Source organism: Hylobates moloch, unplaced genomic scaffold, assembly GCF_009828535.3.
Source record: "Hylobates moloch isolate HMO894 unplaced genomic scaffold, HMol_V3 SCAFFOLD_9, whole genome shotgun sequence".
Classification (NCBI taxonomy): domain Eukaryota; kingdom Metazoa; phylum Chordata; class Mammalia; order Primates; family Hylobatidae; genus Hylobates; species Hylobates moloch.
The window spans coordinates 5,211,640-5,229,126 of NW_026652284.1; the positions used below are offsets into that span (position 1 = coordinate 5,211,640).

General features: G+C 55.2%; 1 protein-coding gene across 1 annotated transcript in view; it reads right to left on the bottom strand.

Annotated features, from left to right (window-relative positions):
• NPHP4 (nephrocystin 4) overlaps window positions 1-17,487 on the bottom strand; it is a 139,537-nt gene that overhangs the window by 6,537 nt on the left and 115,513 nt on the right. The window contains exons 16-21 of the mRNA XM_058444381.1: window positions 16,507-16,687; window positions 10,258-10,383; window positions 7,347-7,552; window positions 5,137-5,363; window positions 4,735-4,921; window positions 3,453-3,536 (exon numbers count right to left, since the gene is read on the bottom strand). Of these exons, the coding sequence (XP_058300364.1) occupies window positions 3,453-3,536; window positions 4,735-4,921; window positions 5,137-5,363; window positions 7,347-7,552; window positions 10,258-10,383; window positions 16,507-16,687 (1,011 nt within the window). The remainder of the gene's footprint in view (window positions 1-3,452; window positions 3,537-4,734; window positions 4,922-5,136; window positions 5,364-7,346; window positions 7,553-10,257; window positions 10,384-16,506; window positions 16,688-17,487) is intronic.

Consider the following 17,487-nt stretch of genomic DNA (forward strand, 5'->3'; position numbering starts at 1 on the left):
ATGGGAATTACAAACATGGAAAAAAGACAACAGGAAGAAACCCATGATGTTGAACTGGTGTTGGAAGAACTACTGCAAATTCATGGTCTTCAGCACACTAGAAACAGTAGTCTGTGCACATACACACACATACATATGCACACACACATATCTATACATTGTATGTGCATGATATGCACATATGTATATGTACGTATCTGTATGCACATGCAAACACCTCTTAGGTCTCTCTGCTGAGAGGGACTAGCAGCAGTGACATCCCAGTAATACTGAGTACATCTAACACTCAAATCTTGGTTTCTAAATATCATTCTCCAACCAAAGGAACCTTAGCTAAATGGCTGACATTCCTGAAATGCAAGCTGAGCCTGGGGCATCTTGCTGTGCTAGGCAGTAAGGAAGGACTCAAAGGAGGACAGGGGTGAATCAACAGGATGCAGGAGCTGGCCTGAAGGGGCTGCCCTGGTTAGTCAGGGACTACACAAATATGAGCAACAAAATAAATAATGATAGTAACAAAATGAATAAAATAGAAATTCATTGTTCATAAGGATATAAAAAGTAAATAGGTGAATGGGGTGAAGGCACAGCTCTGCCTTACATAAAATACCAATAATCAACAGAGAAGGAATGATGGAATTGGAAAATCCGCGGCAGGCAAGCATCCCACTAACTACCAACTCGGGCCAGGTCATCAGTGCACACTGACACCTAGTGCGTATAAGTCTGATGAAGAATAGGGTATTTGAATGGCCTCAGTATCTCCCAACAAGATACTTACTCATTACTTTCTAATTACTAGACATTTCCTGATATTACAGGAAAAAAGCATGGCAGATGCCATCTTAACTGAATGAAAACAGTAACGTCGCCAGTAACAGGACAAAGCAACACGGTGTCCCTCACAGTATGATGTTTGTAGAGGACACAGCAAATGTCTGTGGAGGTCCTGCCCCAAGTGCATAACCTGGGTCTAACTGAAACGAACACCAGACCAGCCCCCCTGGGCACGCCCTGCAGGATAACTGCCTGTGCGCTTCAGAAGAGCCGCAGCCATGCCGGAAGGACTCTGTGGGCAGCGGGCTGGTGGGGGCCAATGGGCAGGCCGTCTATCAAGTGCTGGGACATTTGTGAATGTGAACGGGGCCTGTGATGACAGAAGAAGAGCGTCAGTTCCCTAATTTTCATGGCTCTGCCTTGGCCACAGAGGACAGTGGCCTTATTTTCAAGACAACCCAGCTCGAAATGCCATGGAGTAAAGGGCACTACCTGATAATTTATTCTCAAATTGTTCAAGAAAAATGCACAAACAGGGAGTGGTGAGGCAAACATGGCAAAGGTTAGGGACCGGGAAGTCTGGGAAAACCCTATGTGGGGACTCTGCACTCTTCCTGTAACTTTTCCCTAAGTTCTAAATTATTTCAAAATAACTACTTTTTATTTTAAATAGGCACAGGAGTTAACTTGAAAAGGATGGCGGTGGCCACAGAGAGGGCAGTTCCAGCATTTAAGAGCGGTGCCTCCATGGGATGAGAAATACAAACATAACGCCCCGGTGTCCATCACGAGACGCCACAAACACGGACCGTCTCTGGAGGCTGCTAGAACACAGCTCATTTATTTGAAAATTGATAAATAAAGGGAATGATTCTAACATTCATCCTCACTTTCAAGTACAAAGTATATTTTAGGGTAACCAAACTGCTGATGGGGAAAGTCCTTGTTTGTAGAAAAATCACAGGAAGAATGACAGGACTGCAATTTCACCATTTTCCACCCTGGATGGAACACGCAGTGGGCCAGGAGCCTCAGCTGGATGCGAGTGAGGGAGACATGGGTAACGGCATCAGGCCGTCAGCACCTGAGCACGGTGACAGACAGCATGGCCTCTGTGGGTGGCCTTCATGGACGACGGGGTCTGCCCACTGAGCAACTCCAGAGGCGAAGCACCCCAGGACAGCAGGTCCTGATCCATACACACCAGCTGTAGAAAGGCCCGCGCTTACAGCCCCAGCAGACGATGCCGAGATCTGCGCTGACTGGGGGCAGCGATGACAGCATGCAGTCATGATAAAAAAAAAAAAAGTCCTTATCGGTCAGAGATACACACTGCAGTAATTATGGGTAAACTAACACAATGTCTAGGATTTCCCTTCAAACTCCAAATTCATGTGAAGAGATCATATTTTTGAGTAAAGATTATTTTAAGGTGAAAACACCTGAAATCTTATCTGAACTTCCCTTATCTGACTAGTGCACAGCCTCCTGAAAATGCAGCTGCCATTAACCCTCTATGTGAAAGTGAAAGTGAAAGCATCCTGCAAATTCCAGGAAGGTCACAGACTGGCCATGCTCACAGCATAAAGAGACAACAGAACGTCCCTGCCTTCCCACAGAGGCCCTGGCCCTCGCCCCCTTTGTGCTACATTGGCACAGAAACCTCGACCTCTGGGCATTTGGCAAGCTACTCACTTCCCAATGCTGCCACAGGCTCACGACGATAAGGCCCGTCTTTCCTCCTGTCCCTCTGTCTATGGTCATCCACCTGCAGGCCTTGCCATTCAGACCTAAGCTAGCAGAGGAAATCTTCCTCCCAACAGTTTTGGCAACAGGATGTGATGGCTGGGACTTCCCACACATGTAAAGAAAAAGCATTAACCTAGAGCACTCAATAAAGAACAGATGTATTCCTTAGATCAAGGCAAAGCTGTGGCTGCATATTTAAATAAAATAAAGCAAGTTTTCGCTGTTGGTGGGGCCCGGTGGACACAGAGGGCCAGGCTGCAACCACAGTGAGACCTGGGCCACGGGAACCCCACAGCCTCAGGCCAGGACTGCGCTGAACTCTGAATTCTGTCCTCCAGGCAAGGTGTAGGAAAGACCAAAGCTTTTTAATTTTGTTTTTCACTTCCCAACTACTACAAAAGGCATGTTTCTACCGAATAAAAAAAAAAAACCTTCAGAAACTGCCATAAGGCAGCAGTGTCTCAAGCTCCTCCTGAGAATGTCTCAGCCAGCTGTTGAGAAGCAGGTGCCTTACTACATAGCCTTTGCTTAGCAAGGGACGTAACCAAGGACTAAGTCTTATTTCCAGGAAGAACCACACCACACACTCACACACCAGGGAATACTGTGTGTGAGGCTCACGGAGTGGCCGCAGGCTGTGGCAGCCACCATGGGAACCGCGGCTTCACACCCGGAGAGCCCTGGGCTGCGAGAAGGCGGCCACCAAGGAGGCATTTCCCACCAGACACCATGCAGGCTGTGCCAGCGCCCAGACAGAGCTATCCTGCCCAGCGAGGACACGGAGAAGGCCATTCCCAGGCCCACACCACCCTGCCCTGACCTGGCCCCAGCCCTCCCCTCCAGGAGGGGACAGAAGGACACAAGGGTCAGGCCCTGAGAACACCCGGGAAGCCCTGAGGTCGGTTTGTCCTCTGTTGCCGCTTTACCTTGGCTTGTTTAGTGGGCATTGCGCTGCACTTCCAAGGTGACACGGCGTCCATGCCCTTCTCGTTGCTCAACCAAGGAGAGGCCTGCAGGAACCGATCAGCACAAGCAGGTCAGGAAGCGACACCACCAGGCGACCAGCACCTGTGCTTAGAGACACCACTGCCACCCAGCTGGGAGCCACCAGCCTCCTCTCACACTGACTCTCCAGGCAGCAACCATCACCAACTGGCCTCACTGTGCCAGAGAAGGCTGAGGCTGCCAGCAGCAAAGGGAACAGCAGATCCCAGGTAGAAACCCGGCTCTGCCTGAAGCCAAAAGCCTGAGGTCCCACCTGCTGTCCTCACAGCCCATCCCAAGAGCCAGCATGGAATCCTGTGAGTGAGCCTCTAGGGACATCTCAAGTCCACCTTAAGCGATGACCACCACCCTAGAGAGCTGACCCCAAAAGGTCAAAAGCTGAAACACCCACTCCACACCCCATGCCTGCCTCACACACCCAGGCATGACACACCCCCTGCAGGCACGCCTCGCACACCACCCCCTGCACACAACTGCATGCCTGCATACCTCACACACTCCCTGCATACCTCACACAGACCCCCACACGCACAACTCCTGCATGTGTGCCTCACACACACCCCTCATACATGCCTCCTGCACCTCACATATCCCCCATGCACACACATGTCATATCCCCCCTGCACACACACCTCACATATCTCCCCTGCACACACACCTCACATATCCCCCCTGCACACACACCTCACATATCTCCCCTGCACACACACCTCCACATACACCCTGTACACATACCTCTTGCATATATACCCGCTGCACGCATGCTCCCTGCACACATCCTCCCTGCACGCATGCTCCCTACACACATGCTCCCCACACACATGCCTGCAAAGCTGCATCTTGCATAGAGCAGCCAGTGCTGCAGTCGGAAGGGACCAAACATTAACTGGAAAGAAGATACTAGAAAATGTCAATCCATTAGATTCACTGGGCTTTAAGAAGTCCTTCCAACCAACTTAGTAAAGCAAATCAGGAGGAGATGGTCCAGCTCGACATCCATCAGGCTGGAAAAGAGAAGGGACTGGTTGCCACTCGCAGTGTACGTGCCAGGGCTCTTGTTGAGCACCAAGGGGAGTGGGCGGCAGCCCCAGGGCTAGTCCGTCTGCACAGGCAAGGGAGGGACACTGGCGGAGACCAGAAGCATTCTCAATTTCCCACCGTTGTCAGCCAAATGCAGCTTCCCTGTGTGCCTGACACCCGTACCTGCACCATGGCCAGCTGCCCTGCAGAGAAGCTCTGGAACTTGAAGGGGACGTGGGTGGTCTCGTGGGGGCGCAGGTAGAGCTGGGGGGCCAGGGTGCCACGCAGGTGGAACATGTCCTCCTCCACCGGTGAGTGCAGGCCAGCAGCACCCTTGAAGTCCCTCCACTCCTGACTGTCCACGATGACGCTAGGGGAGGCAGTGTCCAGGCGTCAGGGCAGTTCCTCCCAGGAAGGCCCACAGGAGGCTGCGTCCCACCCACCGAGAGCGGTGCTCAGAGGAGGGGGAGAGAGGAGTCAAATCGCCCCGGCTCTTGGGCAGAATTCAAGCCAGCTCAGCAGGGGCGCCGGCTGCACCCAACACAGATCTGGGCTGGGGCAGGACGGGCACTGCCGAGACCTCACCTGAGCTCGGGGTTGTCGATCTCCACGGTCACCGTGTGCTGTGTGTTGTGGGGGTTCTTAAGCACAAACTCGAAGAACTCGGCGACCCCCAGCGTGGCGTGGAGAGTGTGCTCCGTGGTGATGGCCAGGCTCAGCAGGCTGGCGATGCTCTCGGCCTTCGTGCGCTCCCGGTAGGCGGCGATGACCTGTAGGTCCCGCAAGTGCTGTGTGCGGACGCTCTGCTGGGCCTGCGGACAAGAGGACATGGGCGGACAGGGTCCCAGGCACCCTCTCCTCCACAAGGGGCCACTGCTGGCCGCCCACCACCCGCGATCTCAGAACACGACATTTCTCCACGAGCATCGCCACCACCGCCCCCTTCCTTGACCATGTGGTCTGGGTGGAACCGGCCAGCCCCGCCCAGGCATGGATCTCAGGCAGTGCTGGACAGAGATCTGCTGGCTGTGTCCCTAACACAGAGATCCACACAGCACCCCTGCCTGCTCCTGAGAGACTCTTCACAGCCACGAGTCTGGCCCCCTGCACAGTGGAGAATTAGAAGTTTCAAACAAGAGAAAACAGTGGCCTCAAAACTATGGTGACAGGCCTCACCAGCCAGGTCCCCAACACAACGTCGGGAGCCCTGTCTGGGCCCAGCGTCCACAGGAAAGGACATGCCCCCGGCCTGCTGAGTCTCAGTCACACCGGGTCAGAGTCCGGGCAAGCAGCACGCTGCCTCAGCAAGGCTCAGCCACCCCCTTGCTCTGATGCCCCAGGGACTCGAGGGGCTTGGCCAGCACACATGGCTTCTACAGGTTGGAGAATGGCTTGTTTTTCTTGTGGGCCTTACAAGAAAAAGTGAGGCCCAGTAGAGGCTGCTTTGCAAGATCTCAGGCTGGACTCCCCATGCCAGGGAGTCAGCTGGCCTGCAGCTACTCCAAGAAGCCGCACAGCCAGGTGCTGGGAACCTTCTGTCTAACACAGAGGAGACTGAGGCGTCAGAGAGATGGGCTGACTTTAATGCTTTCAGGATTTAACTCAAAAGGTGAGGACAAAATTTGATTTCTGACTTAAATGACTTTGGACATTCACTTTCCAACATCCAAGGCTCTGGCTGTTCCTTTGCAGGGGGATCAGAGCTGGCCTTTTACACTTGGGGCTTCCATCAGAATTTTATCATCAGAGCTTTTCAGGAGTGGAACCTCTGACAGGCTGTGCTGGATGACGGGGCCAGACATGAGTTAGGATGAGAAATAGGGCTAGGGCTGAGAGTGGCTCCTCAATTCCAAGTTCATGCTGACAGAGCTAAGGTTATCCAGGCTGGGGGCCTCCAGAGGCCACAGCTTCAAGCCCTGCCAGCTGGGAGGGAGGGAGGAAGGGAAGGGAGGGAGGTGGGGTGGGTGTCCTGAGGCCTGGCAGGAGGCCCCAGCCATGCCCTGGCCCTACCCTGGCCTCCCTCTAGTCCCTCCCTCCTCCCTGACCACTGAGCCCACCAGTCCTGTGGGCTCAGGCCAGGCCTCCCCACCCCGTGTTCTCTCACCATGCCTCTTCCTCACCCCATCAGACTGAACTGAGCCTAGGCAGGGACCGAGGCGTCTGCATCCACCTTTGAGCACCAAGGTCTTGCTGGCAGGGAGGCTGAGTGGCGGCCCTGCTGAGTTTACTGTCAGGAAAAGGGACACCTCTGTTCAGACCCTGGCCTGCCTACTTGCAAGGGGGACTCTCAGGAGATCTTTCTCGAGGCCCCCGTGGTTCCCGACTTCTATGAGCCCAGGAGGTACAACCATTCTCACCTCCCACTTCTCAGTAGCAAAATATTAAAAGTTCTATTTAGATTTTCAGCCAAAAAGGGGAATTTTTCTAGCCGGAACGATTACACTGACAACCCAGGATATGTCAGTTGTTCACAGCTCTGGTCCTCAGACCCCGGGGAGCCTCAGAATCACCTGCAAAGCTTTCTTCAAACCCAGGCTCCGGGTTTGAAGCCCAAACCAATCAGTATCAGAATCTCCAGGGGTGACACCCAAGAACTGGCTTTTATTAAAAGCTCTCCAGATAATTCTCACTTAAAGATTTCCCCCGGTGGCTGAAAAAGTCCGATTTTTTAATATTCTGTCCCTAGGACTTGGGAGGAAGGTAAGAGAGAATCATGTGGGAGGCAGGGAGAGACGTGCACAGTGACTCCGTCTGCGTGGAGACCCCAGGACAGTGACAGCTGAACAAACCCTCACCAACACGCTCGTCCCGCGCCGGCCCAACTCTCCCCCGGCCTCCTTCAGGCGCACAGACCTCATCCGCTCCAGCTTACGCCTGCGGGTGGCATCCGACTCACAGCTGACGTCCTGGGGCCCCTTGCCCTGCCGGGCATGGGTCAGTAGCATGGCGGCCAGCTCACTGTCCACGTCTGCCAGCTTCTGTGCTTGCACCACGTGTTTTCCTGCAAAAGCATCAGAGCGGGAGTCAGGTGGATGTGCAGTGTCTGCCTTCCAGGAGCAGACACCGGGGCAGGCCTCCCAGGACCACCTATCCAGGAAGGGAGCTCAAGAGCATGGCTCTGCTTCTTGCAGCTCCAATCTGCAGAGTTCTGAGATCCAGATAAAGATGATAATTTTATACCCTGGTTTCCACAGCATCCCCTCCTTTCCTCAGCCTCCAAATTAAAAGCAATTCTGACTCTGGCCCTTAGATCCAACGCTGTCAACACACCACCAGCGGGTTTTCTAGGGGAAGAAGGCCATGTTCTAGAAGCCCACGCTCTCGGGATCTTAAAGGGCCCACTAATGCCTTCACCCAGGGCTGCCGGCCTCAGCCCCTCGGATCAGGAATGGGGGTAAGGGGTTGCCCTCTTGGCAGGAGGCCTTCAGTGAGTGGGGGGCGGGGGATGAAGCTCAGAGCACGCCCAGCCCCCAAGCTCCTGCTCTCAACTCCGCCCTGGCTGCCCCTGTACTGCTTGGCCCCCAGGACAGCCCGCCTCCTTTAGAGTGGCCCTACTCAAACCAGGGACACACAATGACTCGTTTAGCAAACAAACAGAAGCTGAACAGGGTCAAGCACTGGCAGGCAAAGGCTCAGCCACTACTGGATGGGCCAGGCCCTTCCTTCCAACACAGAGCAGGGGCTTAGGGTGTCGGGTGGGGCTGTGCTGCATGACCAGGCCACGCCACAGGCTGACACATGAGGCTCCCAGACAATCGCTCAGCCTGGCACAGGCAGGGCAGCTGAGGGGCACCCCAGCTTAGGGCCTGGGTCCTTCCTCACTCTCTGGCACCAGCAGAAACTTCCCACAAGAAACCAACGCCAGCCCAAGCTCTCTCAGCCTGGTTGCACTTATATAGGGTGTGGGCATCCCCTGCAGAAGCCTCCACACGGTGGGCAGCAAGTGACCCCCGACTCCTTCTCACAAGGAAACAGGTGCCACTGTCAGGTCCCTCACCACCATCTAATTTTAAAGGCAGCGAACTGCTTTGCAGATGCCCCGAGTGGCTCTTACAAGTCTCAGGCACAGGCTTGGTCTGAGCTACCTGCAGCCACGGCCGTGAGTGGAGGGACCTGGGGCCTGGGCGGGGGGGCGGGGGGCGTTTATCATGAGCTCAAGTTTTCAGATTGCATCACCCCAACAAATACCTCTCGTGGTCCCAATGAAACCAGAAACGAAGTTACAGAGTGACCGTGAGACTGCACTTGGGGTGAGGCACGAAGCACTGAGAACCTTCTTAAAATTTCGTGCAACTTGCTAATTGCAGAGCCTTGCCCCATGGGTGAGACATGTGCTTTTAAGGGACACCTCCTGTCCTGGTCCTGAGCAAAACAGGGTCTGGAGGATCACTGACCTCAGGACCTCTGATTGTCTCAGCAAGGCATTCTGGGTTCCTGCTCCCTGACAGCTGAGCTCCTGACCTGCTGCGCCTGGAGGCAGGGTTTTATCAATAACCTCAGCCTGGCTCCTGGAGCTCAGGGACTTCTCTCTATGGAGCTGGCTCTCCATCGTACTCTAGGTGGTCTGTGGGACCAGCTGAGGATGAAGGGCACTGACCCCAGGGCAGGGAATCCAGATTCTAAACCAAGTTCACCCCTTAGCCACGGCACTGGCCAAGTCACCTGACCTCTCTTCGTCTCAGTTTCTTCAAAATTACAATGAGGAAGCTGGCCCAGAACAGACTCTACCCTGCCTGGATCATGAATCCCTCTGAGCCCCTCATGTCCACTCCCAGAGAGAACGTACAAGTTTACCCAGAGTTTCAGGGGCCTTTTGGGATCCTGGAAGCCTTGCAGGATGGAACCCAAGGGCCCCTCCCACCTCTAACAAGCTACAGCTCCAAGGCCCAGCAACACATGAAAGCCCATGGCAGCTTTGAATTCACACAGATGATCTGCAACCTCTGCGGAAAATGCTCCTTAAAGAGCACTTCCCACTTGTAATTCAAATGACAAGTACTTTATAGTCAGGTCTGCGAGGCCTTAAATTTTAAGGGGATAGAAAAACTTCAGAGCCTCTCTGCTGTGAAACACATTTTCACCAAACCCAGGTCTTTCCCTCTCAAAACCAGGTCTTTCTTTCCCAAGCTCCATAACTGGCTTCTCTCTTCTGCTCACAATATTGGGGACCTCAGCTTGTTTTGAAAATCAGTCTCTGTTCATCCTGACCTTCTCTTCATTTCTCCTTCCCTTGTAGATGAGCAGCCAACCAGACACAAATGCCACTGGCAGGGTTCCCACTTCTCCAAACAGCACAGTCGCCTGCAGAGCCCAGCCTAGAGCACCAGAGTGTGATCAATGTGGTGGCTCAGTGGGGCCTGTGGGTCCACAGGGGCATCCAGCCAGGGCACCGAGCTGCATATGGACAGCACAGTCCTGCCCTAGATGCAGATGGGCATTAACAGCACCACGAATGGTGCACACACACACACACACGCACACGTGCACACACGCAGCCTTCCACCTCTCACATGCCATTCATGACCCACCCGCACATGGATAGCACAGTCCCGTCCTAGACGCAGGGGGGCACTGACAGCACCACGAATGGTGCACACGCACACACGCATACACACACACACATGCACACACACATACATGCAGTCTTCCACCTCTCACCCACCACTCACGACCCACCCACACATGGGCCCAACAGTGTCAACTCACGCCTTGAGCTTCCACTCGTGAGGAGGCTGCCTCCAGAGAAGCGGCTGGCTCCATCGTTTGAGATGACCCGAGATCTGGACAGTGGCAATGTGCTACAATCTCTCACCTTCTGTTCACACGGGTGACCTAAATGAAAAACATCCCAACATAAGACACTAGCCCCAAATGAGAATCTGATGAAACAGATCAACCCACCACATAAGCGGTTGTGGCTTTCAAATGGCCCATCTACACCCTGACACACTAAGGCCCCACTGCCTCTGTTTTGAATGTTTTGCAATTGAGAGACAGGTGGGAGCTTGTTCTGCTGTGAACTTTCAGCTAGGTCTTCATTCTCCTGACGTGTCAGCGGCAGCCTCCATTTCCTGGTGATGAATGAAAGCATGTGGCACTCACAGTTCGCTGCACATGGATTCTCACTTCTGGATCTCTGGGTCGCAAGGTGGGCTGCCTGACAAACTCCAACCTCGGCCTCTTGATGGCCGCATTGATCAAGGAGAGAGGCCTGTGTGCATTTACATGTGCAAATATCTGACTCCACACACACCCAGGGTGAAAGAGCCCCCACAAACTGGAGCCTTCACCAGAGTTGTGTTCATAACAGAAGCCTTTGGCAAGCAAGTAGTGTGGCCTCGGGACAAGCATGTCTCAAGGCCGGCGGGTGTGGCGCCCTGCAAACTTGCAACTTGCAAACCTGAGTATCCTGGGGGAAGCCGTGCTTGCCCACGGCACACTCTCCTTCGAGGATGGGACCCACAACCTCGGTGTGGCCTTTACCTCCCCAAGGGGTGAGGCAGAGCACCGCCAACGAAGCTCTGTCCCAAAATGAACCACCCAGGGTGCGCACAAAATGCTTGTGCCATCAATTTCCTTAATTCCGACGAGGCAGTGTCGAGTGCCCTCGGGCCCGGGATGTCCTCACCATTTTCCTGGGAGCTGTTAAAAGCGGGAACCCCTTCCCCTGGGCTTCCTGCCTCTCTGCATCCCTTCGCTCCTGCCTACCCTCAGCCCCAAGGGAGGGAGGGGTTTCCACACTGGCCAGGTCCCTCCTCAGCTGCGGCAGATCCACCTGCTGCGCCAGGTTCCTTCCCCTCTTGCCCGTCAGGAGCTGCTGTTTTCAAGGACAAGCCCAGTACTGGGAGCACGCCCACGCGCACGCACCTGCGGAGGTGAGCCATATCCTCCGTCCAACCCAGGTTCTCCTGGTGACAAAACCGGAGCTGGCTGACGGAGGTGTCTCTCTAGAATGGTTCTGAGCTGAGGCTGGAAAGGGAGTGCCCGTCCTCCCAAGGGAGCCAGGCAGATCTCCGAGCTGCTCTACCTGAGTCCAGCCCCTCTACACCCCAGGGAACAGTGCCTGGATTTTGGAAAGGACCTGAAAGCCAGATACTGAATCGCAGCTGGCGACACCAAAGACATTGGCAGGACAGCAGACCAGCCCCCAAAAAGGGCTGTTGAGGGCAAAGGCTCCAGTGTGCTGGTAGAGAGAGGCTAGATTTAGAAATCACAAACTGCCTGGAATCAATCTCTAGAAAACTTCTAGAAGAGCTTCACTTCACAGATGGATGGAAAGCTGACGACACAGCAGTGAACAGTCCCTGCTGCCCTCAAAGAACTCACATTCTCCTAATTCTTAAGTTCTTTTGGTCATCTTGAGTGCCCTCTCCAGATCTCAGTCCAAGCCAGGCTGTCCTTCCTGCCACCTCCTGCAGGCTGGAGCTGTTCTTGGTCATCTGTCCCTGCTTCAGTCTTCGTAAGTTCTTTCAAAACTGAAGCTCCAAAAGCAACTGTGGCAAAGGCACTGGCGCGTTGCCCGCCTCCTCCCGTCTGCGCACGAGCACAAATGCAGAATTTCCTGGCTCAGTGCCGTCCCTGGAGGCAGCTTGAAAGCTCACTGGGCAGCTGTGGGGGTCAAGCCGCCTGCTCACCTGTGCTGAGAATTCGGCCCTCAAGGCCAGGTTCTGACAGCCACGCTCACGGCCGTCACCACGAAGGATGGGAAGGCTGGCTGCCTCCTCCCACGCCCCAGTTGGCAACCAGAAAGGCCAGTGGCGCACTTACCCAGCCATCTCTCAGTGGCGCACTTACCCAGCATCTCTTTCCAGGGGAATTAATTTCGTTCTTGCCAATGTCCCAGTAGCTGACACCCCCGCCTGCTGTTCTTTCTCTTTGACCTCGACGTTAGCACCGTGCTGTACAGCAGGACAGCCGTGCTGACTTCCCCCTCGGCCCAGGTCCCTGCTATATCCCCACAAAGACACAGCCTCCGCGTCGCCCGCACACCCTACACTGTGCTTCCGCCTTTGGGCTACCAACCACCTCCTGGCACCTGCAGCGTCCACTCAGTCCTCACTCTGAACCGGCTTCCTGAGAACGAGCACCTAGAACAAGGGCTATTTCGGTCTTCTCCCTGTTGCTCTCAGACCCTCCCTCCTGTGCTGGCCTGCCATGGCCACCTCTGCTCCCACATGCTTCGCAGGGGTCTCCAGCTTCCCCTCAAGTTAAAGCCTGCACCCTCCCAGTGGAGGCTGCAGAGCCTCTGCCCAAACACCTTCCTCTCGCCTGCCAGGAATCTGTTTTTGGCCCTGACAACATGTGGTCACAGGATCAAGATCCTCGTCTCTAAGAAAGGCACCCAGATCAGCACTCCTTCACGTGAACAGATGTTCATGCCCCATGGGCTGTATCTTCTGAAGCCCAAGGAGAACAGGGCTCCGGGTGAGAAGGGCACTCAGGCTTCTTATCAACGCTTTCATCAATCTCTCCACCATGGCACCAGGTTCGAGGGCAAAGACCACCACAAAGAAGCCACGATCGGGGTCCTCAAAGACTTCCCAGGTTCATGTGGGAAAATGGCAGACAAACAAGCAGGCTGGGGCAAGGAAGGGACAGCAGCCTGAACCAGCCCAGCCTGCCTGCGCCAGGGCCAGAGCTGCAGGCACCGGCACTGATGTCCACGCACCGGGCCACGCTGCCCTCCACATGACGGGGAGAAAGTGCCACCGATGTTCACGCTCCGGGCCACGCTGCCCTCCACATGACGGGGAGAAAGTGCCTCACCTGACCCATCACATGACGGGAGACCACCGCCTGCTCCATGAGGGGAGACACAGACGTTCACCCGCCCTCACTGACGGGGACCACACCAACCTCACCCGACCTCACATAACGGAAAAATCCACCGATGTTCACCCGGTCCCCTGACCACGGGGAGAAATCAATACCCAGGCCACTGACCGGAGATCCACCGATTGTTCACCCTCGGTCACCTGCCCTCACTGATGGGAGAAATCCACCGATGTTCACCCCAGGTCACGGCCTCACAAGAGAGACACACCTCGGTCACCGACCACGACGGAGAAAATCCACGACACCCGGCCACCCGCAAAGACTCAGTTTCCCACTCACCAGCTCAGAGTTGTCCCGGCTTCTTGCTGTGTGTGTTTCTTCCCACAGGAATTCGCGGCAGGGGCAGCAGCTCATGGGCTGGCAGTCCTGGCAAGCTCTCTGTCACATCCCGAGGACCTGCTCCAAGAAGGAGGGGCCTCAGCCTCAGGCACCCAGCACCTCCATTCACTGTGGGCTGCAGTGGGTTCATCCTACACCCGGGGCAGCCCAGAATGCTCCACAGCTTTCTCGACCACCTTCATCTGACAGCGAGTGGTTCCCTGAATCGCAGACGAGAAGGCCTCTGGTCCACCCACATCCGACTGAAGTGGGCACTGGTCTATTTTAAGCCTGTACTATGCACCACCCTGAGAAGTACTGAGAGATCATGGAAAGTGTTGCAAGGCCAAGCTGGGTCCGGACAGCTCCTGGAGCAGGCGACCAGCGTTCTTGGAGCTCAGGCTCGCAGGACACCTAATGATGACAATGGCTGCAGCAGGTGGGACCAGCAGGACACGGAACCCTGCTGGGCTTCAAGATCGTTTCCTCTTACTATATTTATACTTAGAGCACATGGGAAAATAAACCAGGCAAGCTGAATTTACACTTGCATGCTCACTCAAGAAGGGTACAAGCAGCAAAGGCACTGCATTTCATCAGGGCACAACTTGGATGTTAAATTAGCGCAGGCTTTCTTCCCCTTCCATGAAACAGGTTACACCCGCACCAAAACATTTGCTGCAAGGGCAGGAATTCCCTCCAAACATACAGGGCTCCCGATGCAGCCCTGCAGCTGGAGCAAAGCCTGCCACCGCCAACTGTGTGACCCCACAGCCTGGCCATGTGTCAGAGCCCATCACCACCCAGTTCTCCTAGGATGTCCCGTGAGAACACAGATGCTTGGCCTGTGGGGCCATCTGTCCTGATGCCTGCCTCCCCGAGGAAGGGCCACAGAACACAAGTAACACCCAAGCCCCCAGCTGAACCCCTGTCCTAGTCCACAACCAACATCACTGGGATCAAAGAAAGCAATCTGGTGCTTGCTGTCCTGGACGACAAAAGCTGACCAAAAGATGGTGCAATAGAGGCTGCCAAGGAAGTCAGCAGAGCAGCCACCAAGCATGAGGGCAGTCCTCTCCCCGTCATCAGAGTCCTAGAGCCCTGGGCCCAGCTGGCAGATGCCCGTGTCCCCAGCCATAGCAAAGGTTTCCTTGTGCGGCCTCAGACAGGAACATGCACTGTGAATGCAGCTGGCCCAGAGCAGAATCCAGGACAAGGCCAAGGCTCAGGCTCCGTCCCACTCGGTCACCTACAGGCTTCCATGGCCAGCACCCACACTGCTGGCAGAGAAGCCTACTGTGCCACAGAATAGCCAGTTTTATGAAGAAAGAAAAGCCATAACACCTTTTTTTTCCAAAAAATGCAGAATTGACGGAGGAGAGCCAGGCTCGCTGCACTGATGCACAGAGTGCTGCGGGTGGCATTTGTCCTCTGTGAAAACCTCCCCCTCTCCCGTCGGCGCCGGAGTCTCCCAGGCTGGCTATCTCAGCCTCCCCTTCCTATGAGCTTATCTCTCTCTTGCAGGCAAAGTATGAAAATGACAATTGGAGATAACATATAATGGAGGCAATCTTTCTTCTGAAGATAAGATTTTAAAACCTGGACTCACTGCACATTTGGTGGCTGGAGAATTAAATATAAAAACAACCAACGCAGTCTCGGAGCAGAACGCTTCTGGCAACTCCCTTAGTTGCATGAGCCTTTGAATAATGCCTGCTCCTCACATGTGGCTCATTTATTTCTCCAGAACCTAATTGAGTTTTGCTGTGTCCATATTGTCTATTTTCCAGGCCGCCTTGGATCTACATTCGTAAACAGGCAGGCAGAGCTTCCAAGCCAACTTAACGAGCTATGCACTCGAGCTCCTCCGCCAGGCCCCCCCAACCTCTGAGCTGCCAGCGCCGGGTGGATGTGGCCCATGGGGCTCTGGGGTTTACAGTCAGGCTGGGTTCTGACGAGTGGAAAATTCCCTAATAAAATAGCAGAGAAGTCTGAATCTCACACAGACAGACTCAGCTTCAGAAACATCACACGGCTTAGTTTTGTTGTGCTTTCAATTCTGCCCTGAAAAATCTCAAACGTTCCAGAAGACCCTCGGGAGGTTCAGTGAGCTTGTCACTGGCCCTACAGGGTCCCACATCGGTCCTCTGCCCTGAAATGTGCACAGGCAGGCACCCAGCCTTGTGTCCCTTGACGTCCCATCAGCAGCCCCTGTCCCAGCAGAGGCCTCAGTCGAAGCCCCTGGAATGTCCCAGGCGGGACTCTCCTGAGCCACCCAACCCACCTGTCCCACCCGCCACAGTCTTGGGCGTGGAGTGAAGTCCAGGGCTTTGCTCAGGCCCTCTAACGAGCAATCCCAGGGCACCATTTTCTATAAAGTCATGGTGCTGGGCCGAGAAGAAGTGTGCCTCTCCATTCTCCTCCCCCCGGCTGCAGGGAAGTTAGGAACACTTCCCTTGTCTGTCCTTCATCATGAGGCACAGGGAAGTCTCTGTCCTGGTCACCGTGTTTGAGGACTTGTCCCAGAGATCCTCCAGGGATAGCACCAAACAACAACATGCAGGAGAGCCCGAGATGACTGATGACCTCTAACCCCAATCAGAAATTCAGAATGCAAACAACTGTTCCAGGACAGACTCAGCGGCCAAGGACACAGCCTCCATGGCCAAGCTGGTGAGAATTCTGCCAGTTTCTTCCTGGGCCCGTGAAGCCCATGATGCGGCCCCTGCCCGAGCGAACCCACACTCTACCAGAGGGGTTGGGCGGCCGCTGGAGAAATGGCACAAGGCTGGGGAATCTTACCCACGTTCGCCAAGGTCAGGTGCAGCCGGCCCTTCACCACCGAGTGGACGCCGATGGGCCTGACGCGGCCAAACCCCAGCATGTCTCCACTCACCACCATGTTGTCCTGCTCGTATTCAGTTGCCACGACCTCAAGCTCGTGGGAGGCCTGCACTGCCGGCCGGCCTTGGCGGAGAAGATGCTGCAGAGGAGAAAAGCGCATTCAGATGCTGGAGCCAGCCCTGGGCTGCTTCCACCAGCCCTGCAGGTGGAGGCTGCTCCCCAACCCACCAGGAAAGCCACTGTGGGCAGGAGGGGGTGTGCACAGGACAAGACCCTGCGCCACGCTGGGGGGTGAGGGGCGGCGAGCCAGGCGCCAACGTCTTAAAGCAGGGGTTCTTATTACTGGGGTCTTTTTCACAAAGTCTTAAGTAAAGTACGACTGGATTTACCCACTGAATAAATACCACTGGGCCCTGGGAAGGCATAAGTGGGTCTGGCAGCTGCCCTGGAGGATCCTCCCCTCCACAGGAAGCAAGAGCGGGAAAGAGGGCAGCCAAGCAACGCAAAGGACTCTCAGCCAAGTGTGTCTGGGACAGCGAGGAATCCAGGACGCAAACCTGAACGGGACTCAGGAGGAAGACAGGCCATGCACAGAGAGGGCAGGGGAGGCAGAGAAGGTCGGGGAGGCAGGCCAGGCCAATGGCACAGGGTACAGGGTACAATGCCTCCTCCATCTCCCTGGGCCAGGGAGCATGGCTGGGGTAGCGGCCTGTGGGGCCCAGGGAGGGGCCGTGGGGCACGAGGGACCCACCAGGAGCCCTGGGCTGGGCTTTGGCCCGGATCTGCATGTCAGGCTGAAGTTGCTCAGGGCAGGGTGGGAGCAGGAAGCCTCAGACCTGGCAGGGCCTCAGCAGGACTTTCCTGACCACAGGCTCTTCTGCTGATCAGATTCGACGGCTCAGTGCTCTGCCTGAACGCCAATGCTGTGAGGTGTGTTGG